The sequence below is a fragment of the Sebastes umbrosus genome, chromosome 17 (assembly GCF_015220745.1).
Source record: "Sebastes umbrosus isolate fSebUmb1 chromosome 17, fSebUmb1.pri, whole genome shotgun sequence".
NCBI lineage: Eukaryota > Metazoa > Chordata > Actinopteri > Perciformes > Sebastidae > Sebastes > Sebastes umbrosus.
The window spans coordinates 13,163,871-13,180,859 of NC_051285.1; the positions used below are offsets into that span (position 1 = coordinate 13,163,871).

Consider the following 16,989-nt stretch of genomic DNA (forward strand, 5'->3'; position numbering starts at 1 on the left):
CATCAATTTTGTATTGTTTTTTATTTGAATAGGTCCAACTGAGATTAATTATGATGAAGTTTAAACAGTAAAAGGTTTGGTTGTTCAAGTCAAGTCAATTCAATTGTATTTATATAGCCCAATATTACAAATCACAAATTTGCCTCAAGGGACTTTACAATCTGCACAGCATATGACACCCTCAGTCCTTTGACCCTCGTTTCAGATAAGGAAAAACTCTCCCAAAAATGCCCATTAACAGGTAAAAAATGGAAGAGGGTATTTTATTTTATTTCAGATTTGATAGCATTTGTATGTAGACAAATATAAAAAAATAAATAAAAAAAAAACATTTTCCACAGAGCTTTTTGAAAAATGATGAATAAAAGTATTGTTTTTCCTAAAAAAACAAAACTGTGTTATGATTGTGAATTAAGCATTTTAAAAATCTTGACGGGTCCAACATGAATCTTTTGTTTATCTCTGTGGAAGATATCTGACGTTTGGTTCCCACTTCTAACAAAGCTGGGAGACAATAGTATAACAACGTTGGTATCACATGTCTGAGTCTCCACTCAACCATAAAATATGCAGGTTGTACAGCAAACTGGCTATGAAATGGAACGGGAGAGGGAGAGTGCGACATCTAGTGGCTGAATGTTATCAATAGCACCTTTAAAGTCAAATTCATTAACCATCACTCTCTGGTGATGGCATCACAAATTGGACTTCTTAGAATCATTTTGTTCTACCCAACTATGTCTGCCATGTAGTCATAAGAGGTCGTTGTCATCAGGTTGGGGCGGGCGATGAGTGAACTCTGACTGAGCTCTGATTTATGCAGCACTTTGGAGGACCAATGTTAATCAAATCACAGGACTCTGACCTGTCTAGAGTTTCTAACTTAAGAAAAGCTGTTTGAGTGTCCCGGGTAAACTCAAAGTCAATTATTCAGTATGAATAAGTTAAACAAGTTGAGGTTACAGTTTTGGGCCTGGTGGTGGTGGGTTCGGGATAATGGAGATTAAAAAGTTACACTAAGACAGGAACTAAGTCTACAAGTGCCCCCATTATTACAGACAGGTACAAATCACAGACACAAATACTAGTACTGTAGTTAGTATACCATAATGTAATTATCTTATACTTCTTGTAAATTAAAACATTAGTGTTACAGTAAGCTTTACCAAAAATGAGTTATTGTCAGTCTTTTTCAAAGGTTTGACTGCAAAACCATTCATAATCTGGAGATAATATACAGCTGACCGATTTTATTTTTGATTTTATTTCATTTTATAAGCTTGTATGTATCGCTCTTTGAAAGAGCAGTGAGATGTGTACAAACAATAATTAGATCTGCATACATCCTACAGGGAATGGGAATGGGAATGTGACGTCACCGACAGAAAGTCAGCCTTGGAGGATAAAGGGTACGAGTGCCATCCGCTGGCTGTTTACTGCAAGTGTCAAAAGATAAACACTGCACAGTGAATAAGATTCAAAACATGAAATACAGTATATACAGTATACAGTAGGACACAAAGGTAGGGCTAACATTATGGGTTTAATTTTGAAAGATACCAGTAGATCAATTATGATTAGCTGACGTTAGCTTATCTTTGTCCAGGTGATTGTGTAGTTGGCATTTGGCTTATAGATCTGAAGGTCATATACCTACCCATTTGTAAATTGGAAATCGGTTTCCAGAGATTTACATATTTTGAACTGCTGACAGGTGTTCACTAACGCCAAAACACATCAGTGACTGTAATGGGTGGCAAGCTGTCAAGGTCCTCCTAATTCATTGACTAAAAAGGCCGAAGCTAAGCACATGTATATGGCACAGATCACACCCACAATAAAAGCATTAGATGGTTTCATTTTCATCTGTCTGAAAATGTATGCAACCAAATTAAATCATCTTGTTCTTGACACCAGATAAGGAAGTGGCAGGATATATACCATTCTACAGCCCTTTTTAATACAAAACATTACTTATGTTTAGCTTGTTCGCTTTTACAGCAGTCCCCCAAATTTCAATATATAGGCAGGAGACTAAAATCTTACTAGTGAGCTATATAGGTGCTAATGCTAAACTGGTGACATAGTAGACACAGAAAGCCACCCTGCCTCTGTTTTGGATTATACTGTACATTTCCACTGTAAACCACAAATACAGTAAAATAGTACAGTAGAAACCACTAGATCAGGGGTCTGCAACCTTTACTATCAAAAGAGCCATTTTAGGCAAAAATAATAGAAAAAACCTGTCTAGAGCCGCAAAAGATTTGAGCATTGTGATGAAGGTAACACGGCCTATAGTCTAAGTATATAGTATATACTGTAAGTCTAATGCAGTGAGGGCCAAAGTGCAAATGTACGAAGAGTATTAGGGCCACATTGAGGGGAAATAAACAGAGATTTCAAGAATAAAGTCATATTATGAGAAAAAAGTCCTAATGTTACGAAAATAAAGTCATACCTTTAGAAGAAAAAGTCGTAATATTACGAGAATAAAGTCATAACTTTATGAGAAAAATAGTCGTAATATTACGAGAATAAAGTCATAACTTTACGAGAATTTTTTTTTTAGTATTATGAGAATAAAGTCATAACATAAAGTAGTAATTTTACGTGTTATTTTCTTTTTTTCTCGTAATATTACGGCTTTATTATCGTAATATTACGAGAAAAAAAAGAAAATACCACGTAAAATTACTACTTTATATTATGACTTTATTTTCATAATACTACAACTTTTTTTTAATAAACCTATGACTTTATTCTCGTAATATTATGACATTATTCTCGAAATCTCAGATTTATTTTTTTTCCTCAATGTGGCCCTAATACTCCTACAACAATGATAAATAAAATTGAAAATGTCAACAAAAAAACAGTTATTCAGTGCTATTATTAAATTGTGCTATTGTAACACTTTGTGTCATTTTGCAGTGATAGAGAGTTCACTATTTTTTGATTGTGTTGCAGATGCTATTTCTTTTGCTTAGCCTCTTGATAGAGATCAGCACTTCTTCTGTCTTTAAAGAGTATATAATGGGATTCAGCAAAGCTGGTATGGTGTGTGTCAAAGAGGAGTTTATTATCCTCACATTAGGATGGATGGAGGAGGCTACTGCCGCTATGTTGGTGCCCACAAGTGGTAGGAAGAAAATAGCCACAAGAATCAGATGAGAAGTACAAGTTTTAGATGCTTTGAGTCGTTCCTCTCCTGATGCAATCCTGCTCAATGCTATGGAAATGCAAACATATGTCAATGCTATCAATATAAGAGGAATACAGAGGATTACAATGAAAGCAACATATGCCAATATGTTATTTAAAGACGTGTCATTACAGGCCAGACGATATACTGGTGCATGATCACAGTAAAAGCTCTTTACCACCAAAGATCTACAGAAGGAGAGGCGATCAATAGCCCCAACAGTAAGTGATACCAGACTCACTAAAAAAAGCCATGAAAACAGCAGCATTGCAGCAATAGCTGGTTTAGTCACAATACTATGGTACCTTAAAGGGAAGCAAATTGCTATAAATCTGTCATATGCCATTGTGACAAGTGTCCATGACTGCATACTTGCAAAGAATAAAACAAAGAACATGTAACTTAAGCAAGCCTCATAGTCAATGTATCTCCTGTCAAACAAAAAGGTGTCTAACAGTTTTGGGATGAGAGCAGTGCTCCCACACACATCTGAAAAAGCCAGGTTAAATACAATCATGTATTTAGGAGTATGAAGAGTCTTGACCAGGTAAATAACTGACAGAAGGAAGCTATTCCCAAGAACAGTTATGATATAGACAAAACACAGGAAGACATAGTAATACTTAACATGAGGGATGTTGGAAAACCCACTGATATAGAACTTGGCAGGGCGAACAAATGTGGTATTAAATATGGTAGCAGCTTTCTCTTCTGGGGTCATTATGAATATCTGTTTCCCTAAATGTAAAACGAGAAAACAACAGAATATATAATAAAGGATGACACAGTTGCTTGAAAGGAGTTGTTGTAATCAAACTCACCTCAGACAACGTCAAGTGTGCAGTGCACTGAAGTGAGCCGTACCGTGAGAGACCTGATATTTGTATCCCACCCCTTTCATTGAAATACAGTAGAAATGCATGTGGCTGTATCACATGGTCATTCAATGTATAACTGTCTCATAGTTTGTGTCATCATCGATGTGGTGATGTAATCGACTCTATTGTGTAACTATTGTCACCAGGGGCCTCATTTAATTCTCTGCGGAGAATTCACACTAAATGTTTGCATAAGTTCAAATGAGGAAATGTACATACGCCAAAAAATATTCAGATTTATAAAACTGTGCATAAACCTGCCAAACCAACTTGGAATTGTCCGCACATGGATCAGCCTCATATCCCGCCCTCTACATGCCCACATTCAACCATAAATGGTCAATACGAAGCACCTCATAAATGAGCCTGCTGATCAATTGTTCTTTACAGGAATCACAGCAACAACTGAGAGGAAGACCAAGCAAAGGATTTCAAAATGAATATGTTTAATGATGTCTTATTTATTGTGTACTCTTATAAACCTACCTCATAAAGAAACAGTATAAAAATACATTGCACTGTACTTTAAAAAATCTGTCTAGAGCCTATAGTCTAAGTATATAGTATATACTGTACGTCTAATGCAGTGAGGGCCAAAGTTCAAATGTACGAAGAGTATTAGGGCCACATTGAGGGGAAAAAAAACGGAGATTTCGAGAATAAAGTAATATTATGAGAAAAAAGTCGTAATGTTACGAAAATAAAGTCATAACTTTACAAGAAAGAAGTCGTAATATTACGAGAATAAAGTCATAACTTTACGAGAAAAATAGTCGTAATATTACGAGAATAAAGTCATAACTTTACAAGAAAAAAGTCGTAATATTACGAGAATAAAGTCATAACTTTACGAGAAAAAAAGTCATAATATTACGAGAATAAAGTCATAACTTTACGAGAAAAAAAGTCGTAATATCACAAGAATAAAGTCGAAATATTACGAGAAAAAAAAGAAAATAACACGTAAATTTACTACTTTATATTATGACTTTATTCTCATAATACTACAACTTTTTTCTCATAAACCTATGACTTTATTGTCGTAATAATATGACTTTATTCTCGAAACCTCCGATTTTTTTTTTTCCTCAATGTGGCCCTCATACTCCGTCGTACCATAGACCTACAACAATGATACATAAAATTGAAAATGTAAACAAAAAAACAGTTATTCATTTCCACAATTTTTTTTAAAAATCCACAGGGAGCCACTGGAGAGGGGCTATAGAGCCGCATGTGGCTCCGGAGCCGCAGGTTGCAGACCCCTGCACTAGATGGCGCAAGCCTACCAGAATTGTAGACTCCATGTTTCATCTTCAGCCTGTGAGTCTTGAGTGCCTCTTTTTGTCAAGACTGTTTATATCATACCATCTTATCAGTCATTGTTTTACCAAGCTTTAACTTTGCAAAAAACTCTGCACATATAGATGTGGTTACTTTTTCCAACCCTCTGCATGGATTTTAAGGGAAGTGAATGTAAGATAAAAGTGTAATGTGACTGACCCCTGAAAAACAGTTGCACCTTTGCCTAACAGAGCGATGATAATAATTATAGGTAAGATGGAGAGCTAAAAAAAACAATCTCTAGTTTACCCATACTTTAGGATGTATGTCTTTATTGTGCTGATCTAAATTTGCGGCATTTAAATTTCCCTAAACAGGATCAGTTTTTTTTTAATATATTACCTTTAGCTTTTTATCTCAAATCATCACAGCTGTCAGTGTGTTGACTTGACTATGACTTGCCCCAAACTGCATGTGATTATCATAAAGTGGGCATGTCTGTAAAGGGGAGACTTGTGTACCCAGATAACCCATTTTCATTCACACATCTTGAGGTCAGAGGTCAAGGGCCCAATTTGAAAATGGCCATGCCAGTTTTTCAAAATTTAGCATAAGTTTGGAACATTATTTAGCCTCCTTTGCGACAAGCAAGTATGATATGGTAAGTACCAATGAATTTCTTAGGTTTTCTAGTTTTATATGATGCCATTATCTTCACTTAAGCTTTAAAAGCTACAGCTACAACCAAAAAATCACAAGTTGCTTTAAGGTGAATTGTCTAAAACTGAGGTGGTAGTGGCTGTAATAGTGTTAAAACTGCCCAAAAAACATTCCACCTGCGTCCTCCAGGTGCTCGCATAAAAGGCCTCTCCATCTTAAAGTCCTGGGCTGGATTTCAGTTCCAGTTTGCGCCTAGATCATGTGGCAAACACAGTTTTTTTCTGGCTGCGCTAATGCCTGGAACCGGATAATATTTGGCATTTTTGCTCAAAACACTCAAAAACAAGATAGTAATGCATACGTAAACGCAACCATTTCATCTGATCATGTTATATAGCTAACAAGTACACAAGTACAGTAAATGACAAATTTCCTCACGATAATTATTTCTAAAAATAAAATCATAGTGCTTATAAGTAAGAAGTTGGTAATAAATAGTTGCTATTATTAAATTGTGCTATTGTAACACTTTGTGTCATTTTGCAGTGATAGAGAGTTCACTATTTTTTGATTGTGTTGCAGATCCTATTTCTTTTGCTTAGCCTCTTGATAGAGATCAGCACTTCTTCTGTCTTTAAAGAGTATATAATGGGATTCAGCAAAGCTGGTATGGTGTGTGTCAAAGAGGAGTTTATTATCCTCACATTAGGACGGATGAAGGAGACAACTGCTGCTATGTTGGTGCCCACAACTGGTAGGAAGAAAATAGCCACAAGAATCAGATGAGAAGTACAAGTTTTAGATGCTTTGAGTCGTTCCTCTCCTGATGCAATCCTGCTCAGTGCTATGGAAATGCAAACATATGTCAATGCTATCAATATAAGAGGAAGACAGATGAAAATAATGAAATCAACATATGCTATTATGTTATTTAAAGACGTGTCATTACAGGCCAGAAGATATACTGGTGCATGATCACAGTAAAAGCTCTTTACCACCAAAGATCTACAGAAGGAGAGGCGATCAATAGCCCCAACAGTAAGTGATACCAGACTCACTAAAAAAAGCCATGAAAACAGCAGCATTGCAGCAATAGCTGGTTTAGTCACAATACTATGGTACCTCAAAGGGAAGCAAATTGCTATAAATCTGTCATATGCCATTGTAACAAGTGTCAATGACTGCATACCTGCAAAGAATAAAACAAAGAACATGTAACTTAAGCAAGCCTCATAGTCAATGTATCTCCTGTCAAACAAAAAGGTGTCTAACAGTTTTGGGATGAGAGCAGTGCTCCCACACACATCTGAAAAAGCCAGGTTAAACACAATCATGTATTTAGGAGTATGAAGAGTCTTGACCAGGTAAATAACTGACAGAAGGAAGCTATTCCCAAGAACAGTTATGATATAAACAAAACACAGGAAGACATAGTAATACTTAACATGAGGGATGTTGGAAAACCCACTGATATAGAACTTGGCAGGGCGAACAAATGTGGTATTAAATATGGTAGCAGCTTTCTCTTCTGGGGTCATTATGAATATCTGTTTCCCTAAATGTAAAAAGAGAAAATAACAGAATATATAATAAAGGATGACACAGTTGCTTGAAAGGAGTTGTTGTAATCAAACTCACCTCAGACAACGTCAAGTGTGCAGTGCACTGAAGTGAGCCGTACCGTGAGAGACCTGATATTTGTATCCCACCCCTTTCATTGAAATACAGTAGAAATGCATGTGGCTGTATCACATGGTCATTCAATGTGTAACTGTCTCTTAGTTTGTGTCATCATCGATGTGGTGATGTAATCGACTCTATTGTGTAACTATTGTCACCAGGGGCCTCATTTAATTCTCTGCGGAGAATTCACACTAAATGTTTGCATAAGTTCAAATGAGGAAATGTACATACGCCAAAAAATATTCAGATTTATAAATCTGTGCATAAACCTGCCAAACCAACTTGGAATTGTCCGCACGTGGATCAGCCTCATATCCCGCCCTCTACATGCCCACATTCAACCATAAATGGTCAATACGAAGCACCTCATAAATGCTTCTTCATATCAATGAGCCTGCTGATCAATTGTTCTTTACAGGAATCACAGCAACAACTGAGAGGAAGACCAAGCAAAGGATTTCAAAATGAATATGTTTAATGATGTCTTATTTATTGTGTACTCTTATAAACCTACCTCATAAAGATACAGTATAAAAATACATTGCACTGTACTTTAAAAAATCTGTCTAGAGCCTATAGTCTAAGTATATAGTATATACTGTACGTCTAATGCAGTGAGGGCCAAAGTTCAAATGTACGAAGAGTATTAGGGCCACATTGAGGGGAAAAAAAACGGAGATTTCGAGAATAAAGTAATATTATGAGAAAAAAGTCGTAATGTTACGAAAATAAAGTCATAACTTTACAAGAAAAAAGTCGTAATATTACGAGAATAAAGTCATAACTTTACGAGAAAAATAGTCGTAATATTACGAGAATAAAGTCATAACTTTACAAGAAAAAAAGTCATAATATTACGAGAATAAAGTCATAACTTTACAAGAAAAAAGTCGTAATATTACGAGAATAAAGTCATAACTTTACGAGAAAAAAAGTCATAATATTACGAGAATAAAGTCATAACTTTACGAGAAAAAAAGTCGTAATATCACAAGAATAAAGTCGAAATATTACGAGAAAAAAAAGAAAATAACACGTAAATTTACTACTTTATATTATGACTTTATTCTCATACTACTACAACTTTTTTCTCACAAACCTATGACTTTATTGTCGTAATAATATGACTTTATTCTCGAAACCTCAGATTTATTTTTTTTTCCTCAATGTGGCCCTCATACTCCGTCGTACTATAGACCTACAACAATGATAAGTAAAATTGAAAATGTAAACAAAAAAACAGTTATTCATTTCCACAATTTTTTTAAATATCCACAGGGAGCCACTGGAGAGGGGCTATAGAGCCGCATGTGGCTCCGGAGCCGCAGGTTGCAGACCCCTGCACTAGATGGTGCAAGCCTACCAGAATTGTAGACTCCATGTTTCATCTTCAGCCTGTGAGTCTTGAGTGCCTCTTTTTGTCAAGACTGTTTATATCATACCATCTTATCAGTCATTGTTTTACCAAGCTTTAACTTTGCAAAAAACTCTGTACATATAGATGTGGTTACTTTTTCCAACCCTCTGCATGGATTTTAAGGGAAGTGAATGTAAGATAAAAGTGTAATGTGACTGACCCCTGAAAAACAGTTGCACCTTTGCCTAACAGAGCGATGATAATAATTATAGGTAAGATGGAGAGCTAAAAAAAACTGATCTCTAGTTTACCCATACTTTAGGATGTATGTCTTTATTGTGCTGATCTAAATTTGCGGCATTTAAATTTCCCTAAACAGGATCAGTTTTTTTTTAATATATTACCTTTAGCTTTTTATCTCAAATCATCACAGCTGTCAGTGTGTTGACTTGACTATGACTTGCCCCAAACTGCATGTGATTATCATAAAGTGGGCATGTCTGTAAAGGGGAGACTTGTGTACCCAGAGAACCCATTTTCATTCACACATCTTGAGGTCAGAGGTCAAGGGCCCAATTTGAAAATGGCCATGCCAGTTTTTCAAAATTTAGCATAAGTTTGGAACATTATTTAGCCTCCTTTGCGACAAGCAAGTATGATATGGTAAGTACCAATGAATTTCTTAGGTTTTCTAGTTTTATATGATGCCATTATCTTCACTTAAGCTTTAAAAGCTACAGCTACAACCAAAAAATCACAAGTTGCTTTAAGGTGAATTGTCTAAAACTGAGGTGGTAGTGGCTGTAATAGTGTTAAAACTGCCCAAAAAACATTCCACCTGCGTCCTCCAGGTGCTCGCATAAAAGGCCTCTCCATCTTAAAGTCCTGGGCTGGATTTCAGTTCCAGTTTGCGCCTAGATCATGTGGCAAACACAGTTTTTTTCTGGCTGCGCTAATGCCTGGAACCGGATAATATTTGGCATTTTTGCTCAAAACACTCAAAAACAAGATAGTAATGCATACGTAAACGCAACCATTTCATCTGATCATGTTATATAGCTAACAAGTACACAAGTACAGTAAATGACAAATTTCCTCACGATAATTATTTCTAAAAATAAAATCATAGTGCTTATAAGTAAGAAGTTGGTAATAAATAGTTGCTATTATTAAATTGTGCTATTGTAACACTTTGTGTCATTTTGCAGTGATAGAGAGTTCACTATTTTTTGATTGTGTTGCAGATCCTATTTCTTTTGCTTAGCCTCTTGATAGAGATCAGCACTTCTTCTGTCTTTAAAGAGTATATAATGGGATTCAGCAAAGCTGGTATGGTGTGTGTCAAAGAGGAGTTTATTATCCTCACATTAGGACGGATGAAGGAGACAACTGCTGCTATGTTGGTGCCCACAAGTGGTAGGAAGAAAATAGCCACAAGAATCAGATGAGAAGTACAAGTTTTAGATGCTTTGAGTCGTTCCTCTCCTGATGCAATCCTGCTCAGTGCTATGGAAATGCAAACATATGTCAATGCTATCAATATAAGAGGAATACAGAGGATTACAATGAAAGCAACATATGCTATTATGTTATTTAAAGACGTGTCATTACAGGCCAGACGATATACTGGTGCATGATCACAGTAAAAGCTCTTTACCACCAAAGATCTACAGAAGGAGAGGCGATCAATAGCCCCAACAGTAAGTGATACCAGACTCACTAAAAAAAGCCATGAAAACAGCAGCATTGCAGCAATAGCTGGTTTAGTCACAATATTATGGTACCTTAAAGGGAAGCAAATTGCTATAAATCTGTCATATGCCATTGTGACAAGTGTCCATGACTGCATACTTGCAAAGAATAAAACAAAGAACATGTAACTTAAGCAAGCCTCATAGTCAATGTATCTCCTGTCAAACAAAAAGGTGTCTAACAGTTTTGGGATGAGAGCAGTGCTCCCACACACATCTGAAAAAGCCAGGTTAAACACAATCATGTATTTAGGAGTATGAAGAGTCTTGACCAGGTAAATAACTGACAGAAGGAAGCTATTCCCAAGAACAGTTATGATATAAACAAAACACAGGAAGACATAGTAATACTTAACATGAGGGATGTTGGAAAACCCACTGATATAGAACTTGGCAGGGCGAACAAATGTGGTATTAAATATGGTAGCAGCTTTCTCTTCTGGGGTCATTATGAATATCTGTTTCCCTAAATGTAAAACGAGAAAACAATAGAATATATAATAAAGGATGACACAGTTGCTTGAAAGGAGTTGTTGTAAACAAACTCACCTCAGACAACGTCAAGTGTGCAGTGCACTGAAGTGAGCCGTACCGTGAGAGACCTGATATTTGTATCCCACCCCTTTCATTGTGAGACGGCAGAAATGCACGTGGCTGTATTCAATGTGTAACTGTCTCATAGTTTGTGTCATCATCGATGTGGTGATGTAATCAACTCTATTGTGTAACTATTGTCACCAGCGGCCTCATTTAATTCTCTGCGGAGAATTCACACTAAATGTTTGCATAAGTTCAAATGAGGAAATGTACATACGCCAAAAAATATTCAGATTTATAAAACTGTGCATAAACCTGCCAAATCAACTCAGAATTGTCCGCACGTGGATCAGCCTCATATCCCGCCCTCTACATGCCCACATTCAACCACAAATGGTCAATACGAAGCACCTCATAAATGAGCCTGCTGATCAATTGTTCTTTACAGGAATCACAGCAACAACCTAGAGGAAGACCAAGCAAAAGAATTTTTCTGACAGTCGTTAGTGAGTCACTGTAGCGCCAGTCTGCCCTTAGTTAAGAGAACAAAGAGCTGCACCGAGGGCTTGTCAATGTTACATCCATGGTCCGTGTAAGTTTTGATAGTTTGTTTATTGGATTAAATTCAAAGTGGCAGAAACGAGAAAATGACTCGCACCTTCGTCTCATCCTCTCGCTGCTGTGAGGCTGCTTCGCCAGGATTAGAACAAGCAGCAACTCCGGGAGACAGACCCCCAGTTACCTCAAATTCCGCCAGTGCAAACCCCAGCACCGAGTGTCTGATCCGGGGGACACCCCGACTCAATGTCGAATCAGCAAACATTCTGTTGCTGCCGTTGCAGAGGTTAGACCCAGCACTCCACCAGCCCATTGTGACTCCCAGAGCTGCAAAACTAATGACATTCCCGTCAGCCTCAGCTGTACGCAGTGTTTACTGTTAATTAGCAAATGTTAGCGTGCTTACAGACTAAACTAAGATGGTGAACATGGTAAACATTACACCTACTAGATCAGCATGTTAGCATTGTCATTCTAAAAAAAGAAAACTATACCGTCATTAGGAAAGACAGGAACCGCAAAGGAGGCGGTGTTTGTGTTTATGTAAGATCTGACATAAGGCTGACATATTATTACCTAAATAAAAACCCATTCTAATTGGATACAGTTATAAACCGCCGGCTCAAAACAACTTCTGTGATCTATTAGAAGACGCCTGCGCAAACTCTGTTGACTTGGTTAAATCTGAGGAGATTATGATTGGAGACTTTAACACCAATGTCCAAAAGAAAGACTCTTCTATTTGCAAAGTTCGAAGGAATTTTTGCCATCTATCTGATATATATCAACAGATTACACAGTTCACAAGGGATTGTACTTCCATCCAAACCATTATTGACCTAGTATTTGCATCGGACCAATCCAAAATCTCAAAAAGCAGGGTTAAAGATCTTGGCCTATGTGATCATTCTATTATTTTTTTGCACACGGAAGATTCAGAAGTCTGCAAATTTAGTTCACTCAAACAGTCAACAGTCACCACACCTACACCAAAACGACCAAAATGGTTTTATTGTGTTTTATCCCTTTGACAAATATTGTACAAAGATATGATGCCTCCTGGTGAGGCTGTGCATATATAATTTATTGATATATGTCTTCTTTTTTATATATTGTCATTAAAAGAAATCTAATTTCATGGTAGCGTATAGCTCAAAGCATCGTGATTAAGTACAATCTCACAGAGCCGCAAGCATGGTGGCAGACTTTTGTTTTATTACAGGTCAATAAAGATGTAGAAAGAACACTCATCGTGATGCACAGAAACAACAAAACATTTGTAACAATATCCAAGTTATCATTGATTTTAGAAATAAATATTTGAATATATATAGGCTCACAAAATTCTATAACTTTGTAGAGAATAATTTCAATGTAGGCTGCTTTTTCATTCTATAACCCCCTTCAGAAATAATGATAAAAAACACAAAGAACAAATCAAACATTTTGCTGTTAAATGACTACCAGCAAATAAAGACAAAGATAAGTTAAAAAATATATTCACTGTGATTTTTCAAGTATTTATATATTCTTTCATATAGTCTTTCTTACTATTACTTTTGAAAACGTTGTGGAGGACAGAGATAGTTTTGTGAATTACCTTGACAATTACCAATATATTTTTTTTAATAGATGTGTTGTACATCTTTAAACATTCCTATGAAAACACAATGAATTGCTTTCTTTGAAATCACTTCTTGGATGCCGCTTTTATCACACAGGCAGAAACTGCAGTCTTACCTCAGTGGGCTCATACACTGTAACAGGAGTTTGAAGTTATTATTGTGGTCTTATCTTTATATAATATGATTATCATTATTTAATTCATATTCAATTTACAAACATGTACGTGATGTTAGAAAGGATAATTCTACTATTGGCCAATTTACAGCAAATAAAACACCAAAAGAGATGGTGTATAGCAGAGACAAATAGTCACATTGTGGTTACTTTCTGTGTTATTTTGGACTTCCCTCGGATTTTTAACAACCTTTTCACAGATTCTTTGATTTCTTGTGTCTGCAGAACATAAATGATTGGGTTCAGCATGGGAGGAAAGATGGAGGTCAGAGACAGGTTTATGATCCTGGCATTTGGATGTATTTTTTCCATCAGGGTAAATGTGGTTAACAGTGGGATGAAATATATTGCCACCAATGAGAGATGAGCTACGCATGTTTTAAAGGCCTTGAGTCCTTCTTGAACTGTGGCCACTTTAGCCAAAGTACAGCCGATATATAAGTAACTTACCGAGATAAACGTGAATGGCAGCCAGAAAATAACAACAGGGAACAAACAACTAACGACATAATTGGGGAAATGGTCATTGCATGCAAGCCGGTATATCTGGCCATGGTCACAGAAATAGCTGTTAATAACCACAGATTTACAGAAGGAAAGTCTCGTAATAAGGCCAACTGCAATGAGCACAGCAATTATAACAAAGAGCCAGAAAGAGGCAATCAAAGACAGCATGAATCTGTGGGTCACCTTCACTTGGTAGTGCAGTGGGTAGATGATGGCTATCAGTCTGTCGTAGGAGAGTGCAACCAGATTAAATGACTGCATCGAAAGGCAGGTGTAGCAGAAATAAAGGAACGCCAAGCAGTCGCTGTAGGGGATGGAACGATGGTTAAACAGAAAGATGTCAAGGAGCTTCGGCACCAGAGCAGAGTTACCAAACAGGTCCACAAATGCTAAATTAAAAACTGCAATATATTTTGGAGTTCTCAGATTATGATCCAAGTATATTACGGTCATCACAACTGTGTTTCCCAGCACTGAAACAATATAAACAAAAAAGAGAAAGACATAGTAATGTTTGATTTTAGGGATGCCAGATAAACCACTTATTATGAAATATGCAGGATGCACAAAAGTGATGTTTTTCCCGAGAGCTGAGTTGAATAAATTCATTGTAAAAATGTCCACACTGCAGTGATTTATGTAGAGAAGTGTCCTCTTCTGTGCTTCAGCATCAGCACTGTGTTGTGTGCTCTTCTCTCTCTTTCTGGTGACAGAGCTCTGTCAAGCTTTAACTGTTTTGACAGGAGTGGCTACTAAGAGAAGCAGTCCTCCTCTTCATTTCTGTTAAATAAGGGCAATGTGTATTCCCCTGTGTAAGCCACTCATCATAAGACAAACCCCTTGCAATCCATCTTACTGCCGCCAATTTACTTAGTGCAAATCTATAGAGCATCTACAGTGTGACACGTTTTGTTTTTATATTTGGTATAGTATTTGAGTAAGTGACATTTCAATACATTTAATCGATACTTTTATAATAAGGATGTATCAAATGACAATGTGAAAAGGAGTCGCTCATATTGATGAACCTAAAGAGAATTATCACCTGAATCTGCAGGTCCCCTCGGCTTTACGGAGCTTAATATCAACTTTCAGCTCATTGTTTAGCTGTCCGGACACAACTTTACTGTTTTGGTACACCATCGTTTTAGGCCGCAACAGGCAGCTGTTTTCATTCTAAACGGTTTAAAAACCCACTGTACACCACCTGCACAGCACAAAACAACAGACACAGACACTGTTAATGACTAGTAGGGATTTGTACCAAAACCCAACTAAATTATTTAAGACTGTAGTATTGATAAGCTCCGACATTCTTGGTTCTTTTATAGGTATGTTTTAACGTTTTTGTGTAGGAATAATGTATTATACTTATCTACACTTGTTACTTCAAGTGCAGTAAAACCTAAAAAGCGCTGCTGGTGGCTTCATACTCGCCGTTGTCACACACATACGGTCTGTCAGTGCGGCGTAACGTTAGCGAGTGTCCGACAGACCATGTGTGTGTTGCAGCGGTGAGTGTGGGGTTGTCGGTGGCGTTATAGCTGTGAACATAGCAGTGCAGTGTGTGTACAGTTTATTCGTTGGTGAATAAATGCTACAACTCCTCAAGACCCATGCCAAGCTCCCGTGTCTTGCAACAACGGCTCAGACTCTCTTAAGGTGGGCTGTTAAGTTGGACCGACTATTCTCCTTTAAGTGACAAGCCACTCCTCTGCGTTTTGCTCAGCTTTTTATTTAATTTTTTATATTTTAAACATTCTTAATGTCCGTTAACGGTTAATTATTAACATCCCTGATGTTTGTATTCTTCACTCGTTCAAAACTTCATTCAGAATTATTTATTTTCTTGATATTTTAGATTTGTTTCCAGTGCTATACTATTGAGTTTATATAATGACTTTGCTGTTGTAAACATTACTGTTATTGCTCTAGAAACATTTAGTTATATTTAAAATATAAATAAATCCTAATCCTGTTCTGAATTAATTATTTTTTTTAATAAAATATTAAAAAGCAATTATTTAGTAATGAAAAAGAACTGAACCAATAAGGAGTATTGATAAGAGTCGCAGTATCGATAAAATCCTAACAATACCCATCCATAGCAAAGAGCAAAACTCTGGTGCTTTTTTGACAACAGCCGCTAGATAGCACTGCGGTAGCCTTGCCGCCATTTGGGACTCTAAACCCCAATGAGTCCATAGCCATGGATTTATAAAGAGACATTTGTAAATCAGAGGATCATTTTTTTCGAGGTAAATCAACTTCCCAGTACAAACACTTAAATAGCCCACCACTCACTTTATGCTCCTCTGGGAAGCAGCCGGGCAAAAGTTTAATAAATAAATAAGTAAGTAAATAGCTATAATAGTATGCATATTTATAATATTGTCATTGTTCAAGACAGGGCATTTCAGTAGAGAGACATTAAAATTATGACAAAAGAATAGAAAAAATGTTGTTTTACTTTTGTACGGCACTTTGTAGGCGGACGTTTAACTGGCGTCAATATGGTAGTCAACTCGATTACAGTCCAAATTGACAGAAGCGTAGGTCTGCTGCTGTGCGCTGGCGTTGCAATGAAATGTATAATTGACTTTCACTTCTAAGCAATATATGTTCTTTGTCCCTGTGACTAGCTGAACATAGCATTTAGAAGCTAAAAAGCCAGAGCCCCTTAGGTGCTGGTAGAGACCAAAAACAGAGCTAAAAGAAAGTGAATATTGGACTTACATTTGTCAGGTGACCAGAAACACGAATCAAAAT

At 36.7% G+C, this 16,989-nt stretch overlaps 3 protein-coding genes and 1 pseudogene across 3 annotated transcripts; all 4 read right to left on the minus strand.

The window, feature by feature from the left end:
- Positions 1–2,948: 2,948 nt before the first annotated feature.
- Positions 2,949–3,926, minus strand: LOC119475999 (olfactory receptor 1-like). The gene has a single exon (XM_037749161.1). The coding sequence runs from the start codon at positions 3,924–3,926 to the stop codon at positions 2,949–2,951; it is 978 nt and encodes a 325-aa protein (XP_037605089.1).
- A 2,661-nt stretch (positions 3,927–6,587) lies between these two features.
- LOC119476001 (olfactory receptor 1-like) lies at positions 6,588–7,565 on the minus strand. Its single transcript, XM_037749162.1, has one exon. The coding sequence runs from the start codon at positions 7,563–7,565 to the stop codon at positions 6,588–6,590; it is 978 nt and encodes a 325-aa protein (XP_037605090.1).
- Positions 7,566–10,289: 2,724 nt separating this feature from the next.
- LOC119475858 (olfactory receptor 1-like) lies at positions 10,290–12,481 on the minus strand. Its single transcript, XM_037748937.1, has 2 exons — positions 12,469–12,481; positions 10,290–11,248 (listed from the first exon to the last, which is right to left on the minus strand). The coding sequence occupies exons 1-2, from the start codon at positions 12,479–12,481 to the stop codon at positions 10,290–10,292; spliced, it is 972 nt and encodes a 323-aa protein (XP_037604865.1).
- A 1,367-nt stretch (positions 12,482–13,848) lies between these two features.
- LOC119476062 lies at positions 13,849–14,891 on the minus strand (annotated as a pseudogene).
- Positions 14,892–16,989: the final 2,098 nt, after the last annotated feature.